Source organism: Styela clava, chromosome 5 (assembly GCF_964204865.1).
Source record: "Styela clava chromosome 5, kaStyClav1.hap1.2, whole genome shotgun sequence".
Taxonomy (NCBI): domain Eukaryota; kingdom Metazoa; phylum Chordata; class Ascidiacea; order Stolidobranchia; family Styelidae; genus Styela; species Styela clava.
The window spans coordinates 15,960,081-15,981,414 of record NC_135254.1 but is presented as its reverse complement, the minus strand read 5'-3'; the positions used below and the strand labels follow the sequence as shown (position 1 = coordinate 15,981,414).

The 21,334-nt window shown below is 34.9% G+C and overlaps 3 protein-coding genes across 3 annotated transcripts; all 3 read right to left on the bottom strand.

The window, feature by feature from the left end:
• Positions 1-81: 81 nt before the first annotated feature.
• On the bottom strand, positions 82-2,873 carry LOC120344598 (uncharacterized). Its single transcript, XM_039413893.2, has 4 exons — positions 2,467-2,873; positions 1,941-2,091; positions 1,678-1,787; positions 82-1,505 (listed from the first exon to the last, which is right to left on the bottom strand). Exons 1-4 carry the CDS (start codon positions 2,716-2,718, stop codon positions 1,191-1,193), a joined length of 828 nt encoding a protein of 275 aa, XP_039269827.2. The 5' UTR covers positions 2,719-2,873; the 3' UTR covers positions 82-1,190.
• Positions 2,874-4,954: 2,081 nt separating this feature from the next.
• LOC120344382 (uncharacterized) lies at positions 4,955-7,855 on the bottom strand. The gene is made up of 4 exons (XM_039413581.2): positions 7,461-7,855; positions 6,715-6,865; positions 6,101-6,207; positions 4,955-6,005 (listed from the first exon to the last, which is right to left on the bottom strand). Exons 1-4 carry the CDS (start codon positions 7,710-7,712, stop codon positions 5,697-5,699), a joined length of 819 nt encoding a protein of 272 aa, XP_039269515.2. The 5' UTR covers positions 7,713-7,855; the 3' UTR covers positions 4,955-5,696.
• Positions 7,856-8,547: 692 nt separating this feature from the next.
• On the bottom strand, positions 8,548-16,478 carry LOC120344503 (melatonin receptor type 1A-like). The gene is made up of 9 exons (XM_039413757.2): positions 16,258-16,478; positions 15,855-16,051; positions 15,493-15,579; positions 14,311-14,403; positions 11,761-11,868; positions 11,449-11,532; positions 11,103-11,270; positions 10,476-10,635; positions 8,548-10,209 (listed from the first exon to the last, which is right to left on the bottom strand). Exons 1-9 carry the CDS (start codon positions 16,471-16,473, stop codon positions 10,096-10,098), a joined length of 1,227 nt encoding a protein of 408 aa, XP_039269691.2. The 5' UTR covers positions 16,474-16,478; the 3' UTR covers positions 8,548-10,095.
• Between the last annotated feature and the right edge of the window lie 4,856 nt (positions 16,479-21,334).

The following is a 21,334-nucleotide window of genomic DNA, read 5'->3' as shown; positions in this document are numbered from 1 at the left end:
ATATATTTCAAAGTAATAATTAGCTAGAAAAAAATGAGTAATTGCGCACACAGATGAAATTAAAAATAGAATTGGCGAAAACTTGTTATTTCATACGACGTCGCGTGATCACAAATTGCTATTTTTGCACAACGGTAAGAACAATGTTCATTCAGAAATATTTCAAAAATTAAACTTTATGATGCAAATTAGGATAAATAAGGATAGAAAAATACTGATATTAGTTTTCAAGAAGAAAACTTTTTAAAACAGCGACGAAAATAATCGTGTCAAATGTCCTAAAGTCTCGAGTAATCTAAAGAAAATGACAACTAACCAAAAGAGAGTCTTTCCAAACATCTTATGCAGCGATCCGACCCGGGGCACTAAAATTGAAAAGTGGCTGGAACTGCATACTTGATTTGAAACTAAAAGTAGGCCTGGCCGAGAATCGACGCCCGTATCCGATTTTGAGGGCTTGTACCCAACACCGCAGCAAATCATCGCCGAAAAACCAGATAGCTTGGATTACGACATTTATGTTTCGCCGAGCGTCGGAAAAACGGCTTTACTTTATTAATTAAAACTCTTTGGAAAAAAACAATAGGCGATATATATTGAGTGTGAACCGCTTTTATGAAACCATTCACATGCATTTGAAGCAATATAAAACTATCGATGAAACACCAGACCGAGACTTCCAAGGGTCAAAGAGTTGTTTACTTGTGGCCTTGCTACTTGTGTTTACTATTTTCAGCACATTTCAAAAATGAGCATTCGACTTTAAGAGCATTTGATAATTCCAAAGCTTAACGTCGTGAAATCTGAAATACTACTTTGGCCTATTTGAATCTTTTTCACATTCAGTAGGCTGTAATCATTCCGCTCTAGTCTGACTAGCACTGATCTATCAAATAGCCCAAACTTAAAAGACTGAAGCTAGCCATCGCGATTCGCGAGTTTACATAACAATGTTGCTTTATTACGATTCTATTTCACAGCAAATGAATATTAAATTATAATCAGTTAATTAAATATTCATCATTTACTATTCTACAAAAAGCTATAAATCTATACCCTGTACTGTCGTATGCAGTATGCACAACTGTGCAGTTAATAACATAGTATATTACTTGTTTTGATTGTTCATATATTTTCAAAGTAAAATCTTGTGAATCATTGAGAATCATTGAATACTAATACATTTTTATTCAACTCTTAGACAACAAGTTCATAAATGCATCTTTTAACCAAGTGTAACCTGAAGACAATGCCGCTGATGGAGGATTCTTTACAACTTTATAAATACCATAAGACAATAAAATTGCGGCTGCTGAAATTGAAAAATACATTTCACGTTGCATTTTTATCAACAATGGATCTGTTGCCAACCATTCCTTGCTAATATTGCCTCTCACGTTTTTATGTGGAAATGGAGAGTTGGGAACAGGAACTTTCAAAAATGCACACAGAGGTTCCCAGCCTTCAGAAACGTTATATATTAGCAGTTGATCCTTAGGTGCGTTCTGTTTGAAAATATAAATCATATTAGCTTGTCGATAAATCATACAATCTCAATTATTTCATCAGTTACATTCGTTAACTTAATTAGGATTTCACACACGTTTAATAGTGTTATGTGAACTACGCTTATTCTTGAAATTAAGGGGATTTTAGTACGATGCAACATAAATGTACCTGAAGAACGTGTGCATTGTGAGCTCTGTATTTCTTTTTTGCTAAAGCTTCGTTGATTCGGATGTTGTTCGACCATATTGCCGGTGGAACATAGCCCAGAGCCAAACGTGCTAAAATTGTTATTGTAAAGATTTAGGTAAAGATTTGTTAAGATATTTGTTTTTAAATTCGATAGAGCAAAGAATCTCGATCTTTTTCTTGTCAGGTACCTCCAAGTCACAGAATAAAATCAAGGTAAATCACAAATCATAAAGAATATTAACCTGTTGGAGAAGCAACGTTTTTTTCTATTCTCCACTGAGTTGGAGAAGTAGTTTTCAACAGTCTTATTGCAAAATTCTTATGAAAATTTTCTATTTGATTTTTCAAACTGTTAAACCATTCATCCTCGTTTTTTCTTCTCATGAATATTATCTGAAAAATCATTTCAAATAGTAATAATTCATTATTGTCGATACACTAGACGTTGTGATACTTGATTACTGACGTGAATACAATTATCAGTTTCTCTTTGGTGTATATATATAAAACATGAGCAAATCCACAATTTTACAATAGTGCTCAACAACTTCAATAACAAATTTGAGTAAAGTTTCGATTTTGAACACCACAATTTTTCATAAAGCATTAGGGCCAATTTTTCCATTTACAGAAGTTAATCATGTATACAAACATCACCGATTTTCGATGTTAGCTATCCCTGGCATTATTTTTGCCCAGTGACTAACTTCATCTACTTAAAGATTTTTGTAATAGGCTACGGATAAGATTTTTATAGGCAAGTTAGACCTTTGAGTCAGGAAAAGCCCACAAAATTTCTTCCCAGAAATAACATGCGGGTACGTCCGACACCGCGTCAACGTCCTCGTACATTTTTCGAAAATCTTCTATTGTTGCACCTTCGTAGAAGACCTTGGTCCATTCTTTTTCCAATATAAGTAAATTTTCGGTGTGCCCATAAACTTTGTACCCAAGCTGTGTCAACGCTTCATCCATTGACTTTGTCCCTGTTTTAGGGAATCCTGCTACAATTATTTTCATGGCTGATCAGACCTAATCGCTACAACATCTAGCTCTATGAACGGAACGTATAATTTAATGACATATAACATGCGCAGTTGTACAGTAAAATTTAGTTAATTGAGTCGACATTTTACTAGCATCTTCCAAATAGTGATACGAATCGGAATGCTTGAATTCGGAAGATGAAAAGATCAACAAACCTCCTAAATCTGTATGTTGTTCTACTTGAAAGGTTTAACCTACTTTTCTTGAGAATATTGTACCCAATTAATTCGATGCGAAACCGCTGTTAAACATTGACTATTGAGGATGTAAGTTTTAGAACTCCAAATCGATTCATATTACGTCAATTAAAATGAATTAGAAGCAATTCTGCGTGATCCTCGATTCTTTAAAAACGATTAACACGTTACTACTGGGCATAGTAAAGTATCGATCAACTCCTCTCTAAATCTGTATACAGAACAGCATGAATATCTGAATCTTCGTTCACATAAATCTGAGAGGTTTTGCTCGTAACCATTTCGCATTTTCGCACAAATGGTGAGGCCAAAGAAATTAAGTTGGCCTATATTTCAAACGTAATTGCTTTATAAAAAATCTTACCTTAAAAATAGGTATTGATTGCAAATAAACATATATATATATATATCTGTGCATCATGATTTGTCTTACCTTACAATGTTGACCAAATAAACTATTACTAATAATAATAATTGACGAGTCATGTCATACATACGATAAATATAGTTTTCCATATTATACTTTATGCATTATTAATTAGCTCATCATTATTTTACGACTTATAGTCTTTTAATATTTGGATAAAATTAACAAGCACATGCCATCACAAACATTATATGGCATTACACATGATATATATGCGAAAAAGCGTCTGAAACTGAAATTGCCTTATCACGATTAGTAAACCATAAGCCTGTGGGTGCCTCGGTACCGTCGCCTAGAAATCAGCCCTATTGAACACTGCCAGGAAAATATAGGTATTTCTACAATCAGTAGCGTATTGCGACATTTCAACACAGTATATTGGTACTACGATCGGTGTAAATATTGATCAGTTCCGACCAGTGTTCCCTCTAAAGTCTAAAGTGTGCGCGCGCACACAGTTTTCAGGGGCTGCGCACACGCATAGATTTACAGTGCAAAGACGTATTTCGATGTAATGTAACAATGTTCTCGGTTGGCAGGTTGACAAAGTTTGTTGTTGACCCACCCATTCCCCGGTTGGAACCCCAAAATTTCTTCATAGGTTTTTGCACAAATATAAGTCATTTCCAAAAAAGTGTGCACACACCAAACTTTATGCGCATACTACAAAAAATTAGAGGGAACATTGGTTCCGACCGACTTTTTAAAGAAAGGTAAACAGAGGATGCGTTGGGTCAAGAAACGTATTGTGATAGAAAACGAAAATTCCTATGGTAGTGTGGCCGGTTCGATGATGTATGTGTATATTTAGACACCAAACAGAACTTATCACTTTGCCTAATTAATTTTGGCGATGAACCGAATATGTTACAGATGTCAGCAATAGCCTATACTTTGAAGCCTCCAATTTCATTTTTGCCAAAATACAGATTTCCTTTTTCAAGAGGAATCTGCACAAAGTAACATCCTTTAACATCGACTTTCCAAATTGTCCTAGGCTTAGGGAACCCATGCTAGTCCCAGCACAGTTGATAACCCTGCTAGATAGTAGTTGCAAATAAACTCTTTTCGATTACTCATTGTGCTTTCATAGTGTGTCAGAATGGCTAACAAAAAACGATTGTTTGATTGAAATCTATTGACTATCGTGTTTTCGAGTCTTGTCGTACACCTCGTGGCCCAGCGGTTTTGAAAGGGTGCGCCGCGGCGCACTAGTGCGCGATTTGCAAGTGCGCCTTGAAAATTATCAGACCTGTGTTGAACATAACTAATATGATTGGATATTTATTGTATACATAATGTTATTATTATATTTGATCTATTGTTTCTTATTTTAAACGCTGTGTATATGAATCAATAAATTTTAATAATAAATTTTACGTTTTTCTGCCGCTTACTTTTTGTCATCATAGAGTTCGCCTTTACAGTATTGTTATGTGATTGTTACGGAATAATTGAGGGGTGCACTACTTTTTGCACTCGCTATTTTGCGAGCTGAAGTTTCTTTATCTTCCGAACAGAGTTTAGCAAACATGAGTGATGTTTTAGTATTTTAAAGGAAAATCAGTCAGAGATAAAGAAGCAGTCTTGATCTTTTTCCTTTATTTCTTATTAGACAGATCGAAATATGTTTACAAACTTTAAAAGACATAAAGTTACACATTAACGATCACAAAATTGAATTATATTTGAAGGCAGCAATTATTTTTCGTGTAAGTCGCTGATAATTTAGCGCCGCACGAACCTAAAGTTTGGGAATCGCTGTGGTAGCCCATTTCTACACGATTTCATCGTCTTGGCGTGTTTTCCTCGCATTCGTATTGAATCCACACTGGAAAGCCATTATTCAAAACTCAAAAATATCAAGAACTAATGTTTCCATGATTAAATGAACTTCACATTTTGTGAAAAATTTGAAATACGTTTTAAATTGCACATACATATATATATATGTACTTGCCATAAGACATATATTTTCACTTTTATTAGTATAATATATATGAGTTCACAAGACCAAATAAAGTAAATTGATCATTGTAACATTTATAATTATGAAAGACTTCATAGAGAAAGGACATGAACAGCTGATAACATCTCGAATTTTCATCGACAACGAAGCGATTCACGAAATAATTCGTATGAAGATTTAAATTAAAACTAAAATATTAACATATAACATTTTACTGTTATAGACACCATAATATAGCGATTCGTACACTCGTGCTTCATACAAATTATACCATAAACATGCACATGCAATTGAAATGCAGTACAGTGCCGTCAACTGCTTAATTGTATCGAATTAAATGTGTTTCAATCCGGTTTTATTATTTTTTGAGCATGGAAGAGAATGTTTCCTGCACCCAGTCACAAGCATTTTGAAGAGCAGTTGGCGGGTCCTTCGCTAGTTTGTATACCAAACACGCCATTGCAACACCAAAGAGAGAAACCGCAACTTTTTGTTCCAACTTAGACCTTAGAAGCACCGGATTATCCTTTAAACGATTCTTTATCAGAGACTGCCCTTCCTCCACGCTGGGAAATCTTACATTGGGTACATCTACGCCAAGAAATTCGCACAATGGTTTCCAGCCATCCGATACTTTATATTCTAGTAATTGATCTTTCGGGGAATTCTGCGTAAAAACAGATTATGATTTTTATATTAAAGTTAGTGACTTTAAAATAAATATTCGCCCGTTAGCCCACCATGAATAAAATATATACTTACTTCCAATACATGTGCATTATGAGCTCTGTATCTTTTCTTGGCAAGACTCTTGTTGACATACAATTTAGAAAACATACCTGGCGGAGAAAATCCGTACACCAATCGCTCTAAATTGAATAAACTTTATAATGGTATAATTGTTGAGGAAATAGTGATCTATTTATTCCATTTTCTCTTATGGTCACCAAATATCACTCCGAAGCCCAATGTAAATATTCTTTTGGATTCTATATATTCATTTCAGGCTTATTGTTTTCCCCCTTTGCTTTGTAACACTGTAAATATTGTTCTTAAAATGTTACTTTTTACGGCACACTTACATGGCCCGCCAGTCTAGGTGGGCAAAAATTTGGACCCCTGATTCAAAAATCTTGCCCACCCCTGATCTACCAGAATTGGGTAGTGGCAGAAGACTTAACCAAATGCTGTGAACTTCGAATTAACAAAAATCCCGCACATTGATGAATGTATGAGTGCATGTGACTTGTACTTATGCTGAATTCAAAATATCTTAATTTGACAGCGAACAACCAACCAGCCCTATTTTATTCATTTCGGATATCAGTCTAATAAACTTTACCTAGAATAATCATATTGCAGTACTCAATAATTACCCATGGGAATTTCAACCCTGTTACTTATTCTACGCATTGTTGGTGACGTCATCGTAAGAAAATCTTTGTCGCAATCACTGTGTCCTTTCTTAATTAGGTCCGCAATCCCATCTGCCCAAACATTTTCATCTGTGTGCTTCGTGAAAATTATCTAAAAAAATCAGTTAATTTAGAAAAATGTCATGTGTTTTATGCACACTTGATCGAGGGCGCATCGGCAGATTCAGCTCTCCATTGCAGCAAAATACCTTAGGAAAAGCTGTTCGGTCATTGCCGTATGATTCATTTTTTACTTAATTCAAACAACTGGAAAAAGGTGACTAGGTCTTATTTAACTCGCTTCGATGCTAGCATATAAAGTTCACCTACTAGATATGAATTGGATTCCGCACGGCCTAAATGCGATATGTGGTATGGAACGAACTTGATTGGTATTGACAACCGGCAGAACATAAAACATAATATACTTTATTTCGCAAACCGGTTTCGTAATCGGTCACGGCCGACCGCATAATATTTCAACATGAATGATGAATGAAGCGCCGTGTATAATTCCTAGGTTCAATCTTATATATTCTCATAATCAATGGTTCTTGTTCGATCCAATTTACAAATTTCAGCGATTTACGAGCTCACATACGGACCGCAGAGTCCAAAATGGACAATAATTTAGATTTTGAAGTCACTTTTGCTCGCTCTGAGCAAGGAGAACCAAATATACAACAACAAGTAACCAGTATTCTTACTTTAGAATCGGGGTAAGCCATTAGAATTTCTTCCCAAAAGTAACATGCAGGCACATCAGCAACCGCATCAACATCTTTGTACATTTCTCGAACATCATCAATTGTGCTGTGTTCATTTAAAATCTTTCCCCAGCCATTGCCAAGTAAAAGTACATGTTCGCCACGGCCATAAACATTGTAGCCCAGTGAACTCAAGGCTGCTTCTACGGCCTCAGTACCAGTATTGGGTAAGCCTGCAACTATAACCTTCATACTTGCTTATCTATGTATGTAATATACTCCACAACTAGAAGTTTATTTAGCGGTTGATTATCGATATCGCTGCAAAATCATATTGTGACAAAGGTCAATACAGTTATAATTCAGTACAGTCTCAGTACAGTGACCTTAGCATTGATTCATGGAAATTGTTATGCAATCTGGAACACATTAGCCGCTACTTTTTGACAACGCTTTCTGCTTTTACTCTCAGACTAAGCGAACAGCAACCCATCTATAACCGTAATCTGCCTTCACACGATATGCTAGCTGAAGCTTGTTGCCCAGAATAAATAAAGTTTGCTGTCGACAAAAAAGCTGACGACGGACGACGATGCGTAACCACATCGCATCGCCGTCGAGTAAAACTTCACAGCGCTCACGGCAGACTTTTGAATGTAAGCTGGTATGCACCAAATTGAAGTCGGTGGTATTCAAAATTTGAAACAATTCACAATAATCAATTAAATACAATCAATAAAACGTTGGTGATGCGTGATTTGCGTGACCATTAGGACTGGTGTGGTAATATTCCTAGTACTATGTCATCGCAAAGCATTTATCAAATGAAAAAAAAAGTGATAAGATTATTCAATCGAATGTACTTCCATGCTTATGTCAATTCGCCCGATTATAGTTTCAGCAAAAGCGTATATCACATCTTAGTCCAGTAGAAAAATAGTAATTTTTATAGGTAAACCAGTACCTTATATTCATCTTGTATATATATTTACAAAACAACTGCCCGAACATCATCCAAAAATTGTTCAACTTCGAAATTGGTAGACTCGGCGAAAATTGGAATTTGGTCCTTATTCATAAGCAATGACAGTTTTTACGAAAGTTTATTGGAATGGATGACACAAAGCTTCACAACTACAGTATAATGTTATATTTGTGACGGTATATATAACAAATAATGCAAAACTGGAAAATTACATTCAAGAATAAAGTAAGTAAATTAGTAAACGAGAATATCGGTCGGAGACCGAAGACTTATCGATCGAAACTGCGGTTTCGATTCATGACTCTATAATGACACCGCATGTTTCATCATTAATTATTAATTAACTCGCTAGTTATACGGCACAATTCATCCAAAATCAATAGGCTTCTGGTCCGAGATATGATGAATGCACATGCAAAATTTGGAGCAGATTCAACCTCGCCCCCGTGAGATATCGCGTTCATCTAACAGACAAACAAACAGACATACAGACAGACAAACAATTACCTATCAACATACTTACCGATCTTAAGACCGATAAGTAAAAAAGAATTTTCAGTCATAATAAAATCAGTATAAATTTTCAATCAACCCATTCCCTTTTTCTGTAAAATTGAAACTTTCTATCTGGATGTTCCAAACTAGGGGGCACCAACGCGGTTCCCGTGGGCACAAAGTCGCCCACATGGACCACATGAGTCGCCCGCAGGTCTGTTATAAATCTAGCTAAAATACAGGTGGTATTGATGATAATTTATTCCCTATGTTGTTATAGTCGTTAATAATTTTGCTAAATAATTGTTAACATCATCAGTGTCTCCTAGTTGCTAAATACTATTAATAGCAATAGTCAACGTTTGATCGAGCAAATTGGATTTTAAAAATTGTGCATCCCACTGAGAGCCCTTAGCTTATCGGTACCCAGGAAGTAGCCCTCGGCTTTATAAATGTTTATGACCCCTGTTCTAAACAGTATTTCTAAACACGTATTTCGAAACGCATAATAAAATGAAGAATATGATTTAAAATGTATTGAAAAACATACTAATGTTTATGTAAACAATAAAAATATCAGGGTGCTGCAAATGTCAAAGTTGCTATATAATAAGAAATTTTAAAAATAAAGCTGAAGGCTGTAAGTTAGACATCAAAGCACACCAGAAAATCGTGGGTGCTACGAGATACTTTACCGCATGCGAAGCATTCCATTCCTTAAAATGAACAGGTTTACGATAAAAATCTCCTTGAATATTATAAAAATATATATACCGGTAATTCATTCGATCGTATTTAATTTTTTATTTTCAATCTTTTAAACATGAATATTTGGAACAAGAATAATTACCCTGATTACTAAAGGAAGCAAATTTCCCTTTTGAAGTCTTTAAATTAAAAAAACGGAGGTTAAAAGGAAACGTTAGTTCAAAATTGAATTTCCGTTTGAGCATGAGGTCCGTCGGCTCCAACCTGCTTTGTCTGTTGGTAAATCCGGCCTGCTGTTCGTCAGTGCCATTCGTTAGATTGTGTTATTGATTTATATTCACAGAATAATAAAAAGTTGGACCGCCAAATAACGAAGTTGGAATAGAACGCTGTTGTTATTGTGCAAACACCTTTTGTGCAGTGCATCATTTAACGCTTTAAATATGCTTATTCAATCGAAGTTTTTCGGATTTCCGTTGTATGCTGCATCGCTGTAGAAATATTCGTTAAATTCGTGTATCCCTGAGCTGATGATTTCTCATTTGACAGATCCTTGGTGGCCTGTAAATTTTTCATTGTCGTTATTATCAGATGGAATGAAAGCTTGCGCGTGTTACCAAGAACAACTTTTGTATCCATCGCTACCCGCGCATATTAAGATACTATGTACAAAGCATGAATGAATAATGATTTGATTTCGATAGCTTGTTGAAGTCGTTAGTATTTCCGGAAGGAACTTGACGCACACAGAGCGAGTCATCCCAAGAACCTTAAGAGTTGTTCATCGTTTGTATTCTAGAATCAATGTTTAGACATTCTTGACTCACCGCAGTAGTTCCGTTAGTTGAAGAAATGTTGGCCGTTGACAATAGTTTTTTAGTAAGATTCGCACAACATCCACAACACGAAAATAATGTTCCCCACAATTTTTTGTATCCATTTCTGAAGTTACGATTCAACACACCATACAGAACACTATTCATCGAACTAAAATAGCAAAATGTAAAAGTAAATATGAAGCAATTTCAATTAAAAATGCCATAAAAGAATGGGCAACTCCTACAGGCTGATCCCTTAGCTGGTTTTAGTTGCTTAAAATCACATTTTATGTTTGGTGACGAAGTGAACCTATGGATCGTTGGGGTGATTATTGTTGTTGCTGCTGAGGGCATTTTTTCACACCTAATAGACCAATCAAATTTAAAGATGTGAAAATTGTAATAAATGCTAGAAGGCCTTTTATCAATTTCTAATGAAATTTATCCGAGTCGTATGAGGTCTAATATTTCTGCTCAAGTTTTGCTTTTTTGATTCATGGTGCCGGTAACGTTAGCGACCTCAGTTTCTTGTATATATATATTGATAATTTTCTGACAAGAATCCGGTATATATACATGATTTTATTTTCTTACAAGAGGCAAACAGATTACCATAATGTTTCAAAATTGACATACCTGTTTGTGAAAGCCAGCCACGCAGCACTGCGTTTGTAGAATGCTGGAGCGTGATGATTTATCAATATGATGAGTGCATACGGCAGCCAGCAGATAGTGAAAAGGGAAACTGCAGCCAATAATGTTATAACAAGACGACGCTCACGAATTTGTCGTTCTGTTAGTTTTCTGCAAAAGTGTATCGACCTCATTTAATTTTATGATTATTACCAATAAATGAGAACTAACGAGCAATATTAAAAATGCAACTTCATATTGATGCGATGGTTAAACAGAGGCTCAAATACAAATTTGTATACTTAACATATATACAATTATATACATTTAATATTTATTTAATTCTTACTTAGTTTTAGGTTTGGTTTTATCCATTGTTACGTTGGTAGTTGTGGTTGTGGTATTAGTTTCTGACATGCTGCGAACATTTGATCTGTAGAAGTGATTTTTATTCATTTATACACTATATACTGTGTATTTGCTATCTACACTTGTTATCTACAATACACAAAATATTACCGACGTTCAAAAATGTTTCCAACAACACTGTATTATTTAAAACGAAGCCCTTCTGCGAGATTATTTTTCAATTCAATCATACATAAGTTAGGTATGTGCACAAAAGTGGCTTCCTTTTTAAAAATCGTTTATTTCTATTTACCTGTTTTCATTGAACGCCACGAATACACCTCGATAACAAAAACACGTCACCAAGAAGGGTAAGATTATTGAAATGCAAACGTATGACACAGTAAAAGAGAGAAATTTCCTGAAACAATATATTTATACATTAGATTCATTATTTCACATTTTCTATCATCCATAATTATGGAGTTCTATAGATCGTTCTAATTGACTAGAGGGAATGTGCTAGACCAGTGATTCCCAAAGTGGGCGATATCGCCCCCCAGTGGGCGAAAACGATACAGAGGGGGGCGAAAAAGTCTAAGGGGGCGATTTTGCGAAACCTGTTTTACGTTCGGCGCACTTGATTCTGTACTCTGTGTGCATTCGCAGGCTTGAATCACGTGGGCGATTATCACACGCGAAAGGATTTGTGGTCTAGTCTTCGCAGTAAGGCAAGGTAGTTTGCGTATCCCAGTGGTCGGCAAAATACGGCCGGAACAAAATAATCTGACCCGGGACGATTCACTGAATGGACCTTTCCCCGACCTTTGACCGCGGAAAATTCTTCCCATACTTTACCATTTTGAAATTTTCGATACCCATTTTTAAGTGTGGTTTCGCGAGTTGTTGCCTGTAAAATGGGGTATCTGTTTCAAACTATCATTCTAATACACACCATTTAACAATCTGTTTTTTAAAAGTACCGATAAAGAATTTTAGCCTAGTCTATCACAGCTATTTCTACACTAATTTTTGATTGCTGTATTTAAACTGAAACTCATAGAAAGACAAAGTAATCATTGACTTATTTGATTTATATTCAAATTTCCAAAAAACAACTAAAAACTAACGAATATAACTCAAAAACGCGAAAATGAGGTAATGTTCACGACCATTTCTGAAAATCTGCCTGAGTGAGAGTGTCTGAGCGGATGCGAAAGGGGGCATTGTTACGTTTTTTGCATCTTGCTGATTGGCCAATGTCACGAAGTAAACAAGGAAGTCTATGCCCGGGGAAATATCCAAACGGCGGTTTGGAGTAAATTACGAGGAGTAAATTACATTTTTTACGTAACAGAATTTATCGTGAGACACGTTTATACTGAATTATACTATATCCTAACAATGTAGTGAACAGCCACTCGTTTAACGAGCCTACAATTTAATTATAATTAGACAAATGGAAACACGCAGAAAAGTTGATGCTGAGTGCAGGGGTTCAATAGCGCAGTAAATATTCGAATATATTGCAAAGCAATAAGGAAATAAAATACATATCCTATTCGAGAGATTGATCACTGCTTAATTTTTGTAAGAATGTATCTTCTTAAAGAAAATATTTATCAAAATTTCACAAATCATGCGGAAATATTCACTTCGATGTTTGAAAGTACGTATTTGTGCAAACCATTATTTTCGAAAATGAACATTACAAAGAACAAGCAAAGAAGTGGGTTTGGTGATGCCCATTTAGAAAATGTTTCAATCTTGGCGTCGTAAAGCTATCCAGCGTGATGCAGCAATAAGACAGTGTCACATTAAATGTCATTGTAATATTTTTTTAATAAGACGACTGAGTTGAGTTCACGAATTGTCGCAGTTTTTGCGCGCTGTTCCATTTTTAACTTTCGAAAAATATATGCGACCCGCAAAATACTAGCAACCCTGAATTTTGTCCTGCGAGCGACATAAAATTTGCCGACCCCTGGGCCGTAGCTGACAGTTAGTCACGGCTTTTTCCACATCCGAGTCTATGAATCCAAAAACAAATGGCTGGTTAATTATGGACTGGTGATCGGACTGGAGGCCGTGATAGGATGAGGAATCGGGGATGAATTTTTCCGAATTTTTTTGGTGCAGGTCATCAGGCTGTACGAATGAATGAGATGTACGAAAATCATTATTATAAGTTTGGGGAAATTAACTTTGGTTTTATTATTTTAATGTGAAATGGGGTGAATTTAGGGAGTGAAATGCTATAAGGCAAGAGTACACGGCGGTTTTTGAGATGGTAGAACTCTGGATTCTTTCATTTCCGACCTATTATATGGTAAAAAGGGGGTTTTCAGCCGTGCTACTATTGCTATTAAAACAACGAAATCACCTTTCCATCAGTAAACGGGGTAATTTTAGATATAATAAAAAACTCGCTGAAGAACACCAAGCTCATCTATCTCATTAAAAAACACTATAAACTATGATTTGTCTTCTTATTTGGTCTGTAATATATTCGTTTCTGGCTTTATATTTTTTTGTAGTACAGGGGGGCGATGAAGTTGTATAAACTACTTTAGGGGGGCGATGATCAAAAAAGTTTGGGAACCACTGTGCTAGACAACAACATAATGATACATTCATAAGCGAGTCTTTTACATTTTTAATTGATAGATAAAATAATTGCAGCTGAATCTGATAGAATAATGCTTTGAGACCCCTTGCATATAAATATAACATAAAAGTGCGGGTTAAACATTCTTTATTTCTACTATTTGATTCATTTTCTATTTTCTTAATTTGAGGTTAAAATTTGATCAAGCAAAGGGCATACCAGAAAAAAACTATTTTACAAGTATTGAGTACTCACTCCGCATTGCAATCGTACATGCAAACGTGAATCTTCTTGTGATATCTGTAGTCTCCCCAACCAAACGCTGGTGGTATCGTAACTATGACAGACCTGGAGTAAAGATTTGGATTTTAAAAATTTAAATTTATGGACTTTATATATTTGCATATTTTTATTTTTTCCGGCTGTCTCGATGGGATACCCCATGGGATGGGATACTAAAGGCAGATTGTATTTTCAATATCGTACCAAATGAATGATATAAGGACACGTTGTTCATAATTGAAATTTGTTCATTTAAGTCAGGGTTCCACAAACTCTGTGTTAATAGGTACCTTTTGGGCAATTCATACATCGCTCGTGTAACCCCCAAACTGCTTTGCGTGCTGTAATTGGACAAAATAAGTCATGTAGACTTGGTAGTTACTCTAGTTGTAGTTAAAGCTTATACCGTGAGAGTCCTTACACTCATGTCTTTAAATTATTAATATCAGGTAATAAATTTTTCTTAAGTGAGGTTGAAAGATGAATTCTTATATATACTCAATATCTAATGTGCCCCAGTTTGGAGAGCCTTAAGTTAAAAGATGATTTTTTTAAATTATAGTGAGACATAATGGCTCCCTGTATATGAGTACATACTGATTTTTGATAAGTCTGGATGATTGGAATTATAATCCTATTGCAAACCATTTGTCACGATATTTCATGAATTTTAAAGCACCAAAACGTGTCAATGCACGATATTATCCGCACATGCGCTTGATCACTCAAAATAAGAACAACGCGACCATGTAAAATTCATGATTTTTTAGCAAAATTCCTAAATTTACATAATGCAAAAATCGTGATATTAATTTTCTACGTCCGCATTTGAAATTCAGTCACGATGGAGAATTGTGCATTGGATTACAGATGCGCATCACAAATAGGAATGAAACTTACTCGTGGCTCGATAATAATCTTTTATTTAATTTAGAATGTAACACAATATGAACAAGTTCTGAGTCAGATTACCTTTAGTGGTTGGCGTCCATTCTTCCACCCATTTTTACCGTCTTAACCATGGTGTATAAAATGGGCCACGCCAAATTGAGGGGATTCCATTTTTTGTTGCTATTGGCTATGTACGGCGGAGTGAATGCATATACCTTGCTCTGCAGAACAAAGAAACCTTAAGCAAAAAATATATAAAATTACCAAATCCAAAGTCCGGCTATCATTCCCGCGATTTTCTTATTGCTGAATATCTTCGTGTATTTGTTATTGTGAACTACAGCCACGTATCTGTGAATAAATAATACATTGAGACTTTGTAAATTAGCAAATTAGCCTTTCCAAAAATCAAATTATATTAAGTCGAGAAAACGTTTAACGGGATAATATTATGCATATTCTATGTCACTTTATCAACTTGTATGCTCATTTATTGAATCTAAACATACCATGGAAATATGACTTTAAATCTGATTGTGCGATTGCGATTGAATCATTTTGCAATTTTAATTTTGTTACAAGATACTCAGTGTAGGGTAGCTAGAAAAATATATATTCAATTTCACCTGTTTATTGCGACAAACATCAAGCTGTACATAGATCCGATGCAACTGACGGATAGAACAACAGCGGTAAAACTACAAAGTGCCGTAGGAAATAGATTTTTATTTGAAATCACATTAGCAAGTACTCCAGGAAGAACATAGGACGTAACAACTAGATCTGCAACAGCTAGGTTAACAATGAAGGCGTTTCCTGCAAACTGAATTTAAAATATTAAAAGTTTAGCTCGTATATATGATAAAATGATAAATGAAAGGAATTAACAAATTGTTCAATAAAAAACACAAATATATCCTCTCAAATATAATATAACAGACAGAACATGTTTCAATTGTTTCTCGTTATCATATGCCTTTTTAAAACATTATATTTTAGAATTTCAAATTTTACTATCTAAAAATTTACCTTTAATTTTTTCTCCAATAAAATTGCTCCAATTATGCTTATATTGCCAACAATCCCGAGTAAAATAACAATAATAAGAAAAGGTATTTCAAACTGTGGAATCCACCAATGATGTTCAGTCAAGACAATTGACGAATTTGCCGGCCATCCGTCACTCCCATTAAAAGGAACGTCGTAATCTCCATAAATTTTAGTTTCTACCACGGAAACGCTCATTTTGAGTAAAATAATAACTTGAAAAAAAAATTTCATTTTATATTAGACAATTCATTGTGTACGTATGTTAAATACTCAGTGAGTTTGTACTCGTAACAAAAACATTTTGAAGCTAATCCAATTCGAAATAAAGAAACAGAATGAAACATGTACTCATTGCGTAAAGAGTGAGAAAACGGCAATGAATTTAGAACATATATATTGTAAAAGTGAATAACAATATTTTTGGCGAACGTGGAAATACATTCTACGTGATAAAACTTGTTGCACACTAATACGAGTATTTTATTTAAATAAAAGGTTTTAAAACTTTGTCCGTCGCACAGAACTAATTTTTCCACAAAATATTCTAAATTATTAAACGATATTATTATATACCTAATGTTTAATTTGCGTTCGATCTCAATGCATTTTCAGGCTCTTTAAAATTTTTAGGTAACTTCAGGGCTCAGAGAAATATTTTGCTATGATCGGTCTTTATTCATCCCTTCTTTTTAAACATCTTATTGATGATGACTATTGGCAAATTCTTAGTTGCGCAGATAAAAGCAATCAAATTACAGTATCTATTGTGAAACTTGATTACAAACTTATCTACGCTCCATCAAGCCTTACACTCACTTTCTGTAATACCACAGTTTGCTAAGAATGACTGTTAATTACATCACAAAATAGTAAATACCAAATTCTGATGTGTTAGTCAAATTTTTTTTTTTTTTGATATCCAGGCAATATGTTGGCTATTTATTATAAGTGGAGCTGAAATTTATAAACTTATAATTTACTCGCAACTATTTTTTAGTCAAACTATCAAAACATAAATTTTATTTTTCTGTTCTGTTCTTAAATCTGACCTTGCGGAAAAGTGTGAGGATTTAGTACCAAACAAACACAATTTTCTCGTACTACTGTTTGTAATTAATATTGTTTCAACGCAGATTCCGTCAATGACGACGTAAATCTCTTCGTAATTGACCAATTATATCCGAGGACTATAATTATAACTGGAGCTATTTCGTTTCAAGGTAGCATCACAATTACAATAATAGTCATTTAATATAATATTCATGATTCGTGAACACTGAATTTCGTGATTTCGAAAAAGATTTAGTTGGTAAAAACGCAAAACTTATACATAAGGATTTTCCCAAACAAGCGACGAGGCACGCTTTCAAGAATTACCGTGTAAGTGTAAAAGTTACATCTAAAAACAGACTAATAACAAATTAAAATAGTTAATTCTTGACACAGCATCTTTGCATACCAATATCGATCCACTTAAAGGAAGGGGAACAGTCCCGTCCAACTACAACTCACGAAAAGCAAGGTTACTGAACTCGTCTCATATTAACATTCAACAATATTTCGACGCATTTGTCAAAGATTCGTCAAACAAAGCAAGTCAAAATCACTGCGTATGTCAATATGATTATTTGAATTGTTTCAACTCGATAGCATCGGGAAATCAATTTTTAAATTACGATCCGAAATAACGACCCGCTTATACCTATGTAAAAATTTATGATATTCTATCTCTACGCTACGAGACAATCAGCTACTATTGTATGTTAAATGAGGGATGTGCAAACCGCAGCCCGCGGGTCAAATGCGGCCGCAAGGACAAATTGTGCGGTCCGCGGAGAAGTGCCATTTTGAATGGTGCCCGCGAAACGAGATTTTAGTTTAGTTAATCTTGTACGTGCGAGCAATTCCAACCCCTTTTCGTTGCGATGTCTATACCAGTACCTGAGTTCCACTGTCATATTAGCAAAAATAGCTAGCAGATTCATGTTGTAAAATACACAATGTTATAAAAACGCGTTTGTTACTAAATTCTTTTAAAGTCGGTGTGACAATAAATTTGAATAGCAGTTTTCTTTAAGAATTTTTGCGTTTTAACCCATCATATCTGCAAGGACCCACAACAATTTCGTAAGATCAATAACAAAAAGAAACAATTTGTGTGCCTGAAATTACCAGAAAAGTTATCTTAAATAAAAGTGCGGTCCGTGGCTTCACCCAGTTACTCGTATCTGGCCCGCCTGTAATAAAAGTTGCACACCCCTGCGGTAAATGATTGCTAAATCTTCTTGCGATATTCATTGAAAAGCTCGCTAACTCGCGCTAACTATATGTGTAAATTAATATATTCAAAAATTATCAACTATAATTTTGATGTATACATAATTTTGATGGAATACTTATAATGTACTACATCGCTATACCATACTTCATTTTTTATCATTTTTCAAGTTCTTCTGAAATGATTTATTTTTCATAAAATACACACATGGTAAAGTTACTGAATCATGATTTTGTACTTATTGTTAAAACGTAGTTAAATGCAAATGAGATTTCATTTTTTTTTCGCAAAATCCCAATTTTCGATTTTCATTCTTATTCCATAGGTCCACGAATGATTCCAATATAACTCATACCTACATGTTAAACGCATAGACGAATGAACATAACAGAGTTTAACCTCCTCCAATTTTCTTGCAGCTTCCTCTATTGCTGTATATTACTTCTAAACCAAGGTTATTATATCTAAACCTTCAACTAGAATTTACAACATCATTTTGCGCCAACGAATGTTTGCAATTATGGATTCATTGTATATTACATATGTATATGAAGTCTGCTCCAACTCAGTTTACGAAAACAGAAATTTTTTTGTCTTAATTTCGTTTTATCGTGACTTTAATAATTACGCCTTCATATGTTAGACTTCCGTCCGCTTCCAAAGTGACGTAGCTGAAACCATGCGTTAGAAAAAAATCGTGATATATTGCATCACAATGACTTAGTTTAATATTGCAATGAGATTCCTCTAATATGGAGACTTCCGATGCAAGATATTAGTCATATGCATGGTTAATTGGTTAATAAAACTATGCGCAAAAAATGCAAACAAGAAATAGACATGATTTGTCACGTCTTTTTCGTTTGGATCCCACAAGTACCCATTCTTTTTTCCACACTTTAAACTTATACAACTTGTCGAAATGCCGATCTTACACATAATCCTTCTTCATTATATCGTAAATGTTGCATGATCCGGTATGTCGAAAAAGATTTTTCAGTCGTCAGGGTGAGCTGCGACGATTAAATGGCAGTTTGTTTTATTTAATTCTTTGTCGATTTAAATATAAAATGTATGCTGTAAACGCTACATTAGGGTATATTCGGAAGTAAAAATGATTTCCATATTAAGAAATATTACTAGTTTGATCCACATTTGTGAAAACTATACTTGTCACACTATTGTCGAATTGTATTACCTCGTCGTTCTATACGCTCGCTACCCGCCGGATCTTGCGCTTCGTGGTTCGTGCTTCGATTTTCCATTCCTCCTCTCATTCACGAATTTGAAATTGTACACTCACCCGAGGACAAAGCTGATTTGTTTGCGAAATTATATTCAAATAAAAAATCAAAAACGTTCGTGATTTTATGAATCTTAATCGCTCTATTAATCTTTTGTCAAACTAAATCCCAAGGCTGACGATAAAATCCAAAGCGTACAATTCATTACGATAAAGCATTACTACCCTTGGCAATACTTGGGCAAACGGAGTACATAAAATACGTGGTAAACTGCCCGATTATGATCATATTCGATTGGTATTTTTCCGATCTTAGGAATTCGTCATATTTGATCTTATCTTGCAACACTGATTGCCATTTATTTCCAAGATATCGCTGTTAGAAAAATATCTAGGTTAGCGATAAAATGCTGATTGTGCGATAAAAAAATGCATTAGGCATACTTTACATTAATTAGCTTATATCTGGGGAAAAGTCAAGTGCGACTAAGTTATAATTTAATAATTTACGATTGAGTGATCTAAATTTAGTTAAACTCAACTTCAGCGGATTCACTCCTATGATTATGTGAAGCGTCTCGTCACAGATAATCGCATAATACTAAGTTTTTTACGCTGGTCGCACAGTTCCGGAGTTCCAAAAAGAGGAGAAAGGTCGATCGCGAACCTATATGGTATATTTGGTGAAATTTTTCCCATCATTGAATCATTTCTCTCTAACTGAAGTTTCTCAGGGCTCAGTGATCGGACCTATATTGTTCCTAATATTTATAATTGATCTTACAGATGATTTGATTCGTCTAATGATCTAATTACTCTTTTATGCTGACGACACAACTCTTCATTCTTGTCCTGATAGGAAGTCCAATAAATACGGACGTTTGAAACCTGCTAAATCTTTGGAAACGGACTTGCTTGGGGGGAGCAGCGGTAAGCCTCTCTGAACTAAAACTCTTATCTATCAATCGTTACATTGATCCTGATGCTGCTCTAATTTAAATGTCCGAGGAAATTATAGATGATTCACCCAAATTTTGTCTGGTTGGAAAACTATCTCGAAGGATTTTAGTTGGAATTAATATATAACGTCCAGTGGCTCGAAACGCGTAAATGAAAGTTGAATCTCTCTATAGTTCTTGTCGTTATTAGTCCCGTGGGCGCATACCTTACTTGTACAAATCACTGATACCTCCACGCATGGAGTATTGTTGTCATATTTGGGCTTGGTGCTATTAACCTTGATGTTCGAATTTAGAAAGGAATATCAAATATGATTGGCTTCCGATTGGCGCCCGAGCTGCAAACTCATTGTTGTCGAACTTCATGAACTTGTTCCAAAAAAGTTTTCAGTTATCAAACTCGGCTGTTTGTGAGCTCTCGCTCGTTCACTGTCAGTATACCTACTAAGTAAAAGAAATTTTATGCCAAAAATTTTTCCCAATATCTTCAGTTATGTGGTATTTACTACCACACAGCTGTTTTTGATCGCATTGACATGAACTGTTTCAGGTTTCGCGTCGATCAGTATTTACCTC

Coding starts and splice junctions, on each gene's coding strand:
- LOC120344382 (XM_039413581.2), bottom strand. CDS start 7,712: ATGAAGGTTATAGTTGCAGGCTTACCCAATACTGGTACTGAGGCCGTA. Junction 6,866..7,460: donor TGGCTTACCCCGATTCTAAA/GTAAGAATACTG, acceptor TGATTTTTTTAG/ATAATTTTCACGAAGCACAC. Junction 6,208..6,714: donor CAGGGTTGAAATTCCCATGG/GTAATTATTGAG, acceptor TATTCAATTTAG/AGCGATTGGTGTACGGATTT.
- LOC120344598 (XM_039413893.2), bottom strand. CDS start 2,718: ATGAAAATAATTGTAGCAGGATTCCCTAAAACAGGGACAAAGTCAATG. Junction 2,092..2,466: donor GGGCTTTTCCTGACTCAAAG/GTCTAACTTGCC, acceptor ATGATTTTTCAG/ATAATATTCATGAGAAGAAA. Junction 1,788..1,940: donor AAACGTTGCTTCTCCAACAG/GTTAATATTCTT, acceptor TAACAATTTTAG/CACGTTTGGCTCTGGGCTAT.
- LOC120344503 (XM_039413757.2), bottom strand. CDS start 16,473: ATGAGCGTTTCCGTGGTAGAAACTAAAATTTATGGAGATTACGACGTT. Junction 16,052..16,257: donor TATTGGAGAAAAAATTAAAG/GTAAATTTTTAG, acceptor TTTTAAATTCAG/TTTGCAGGAAACGCCTTCAT. Junction 14,404..15,492: donor ATAGCCGGACTTTGGATTTG/GTAATTTTATAT, acceptor TCTTTACTCCAG/GTCTGTCATAGTTACGATAC.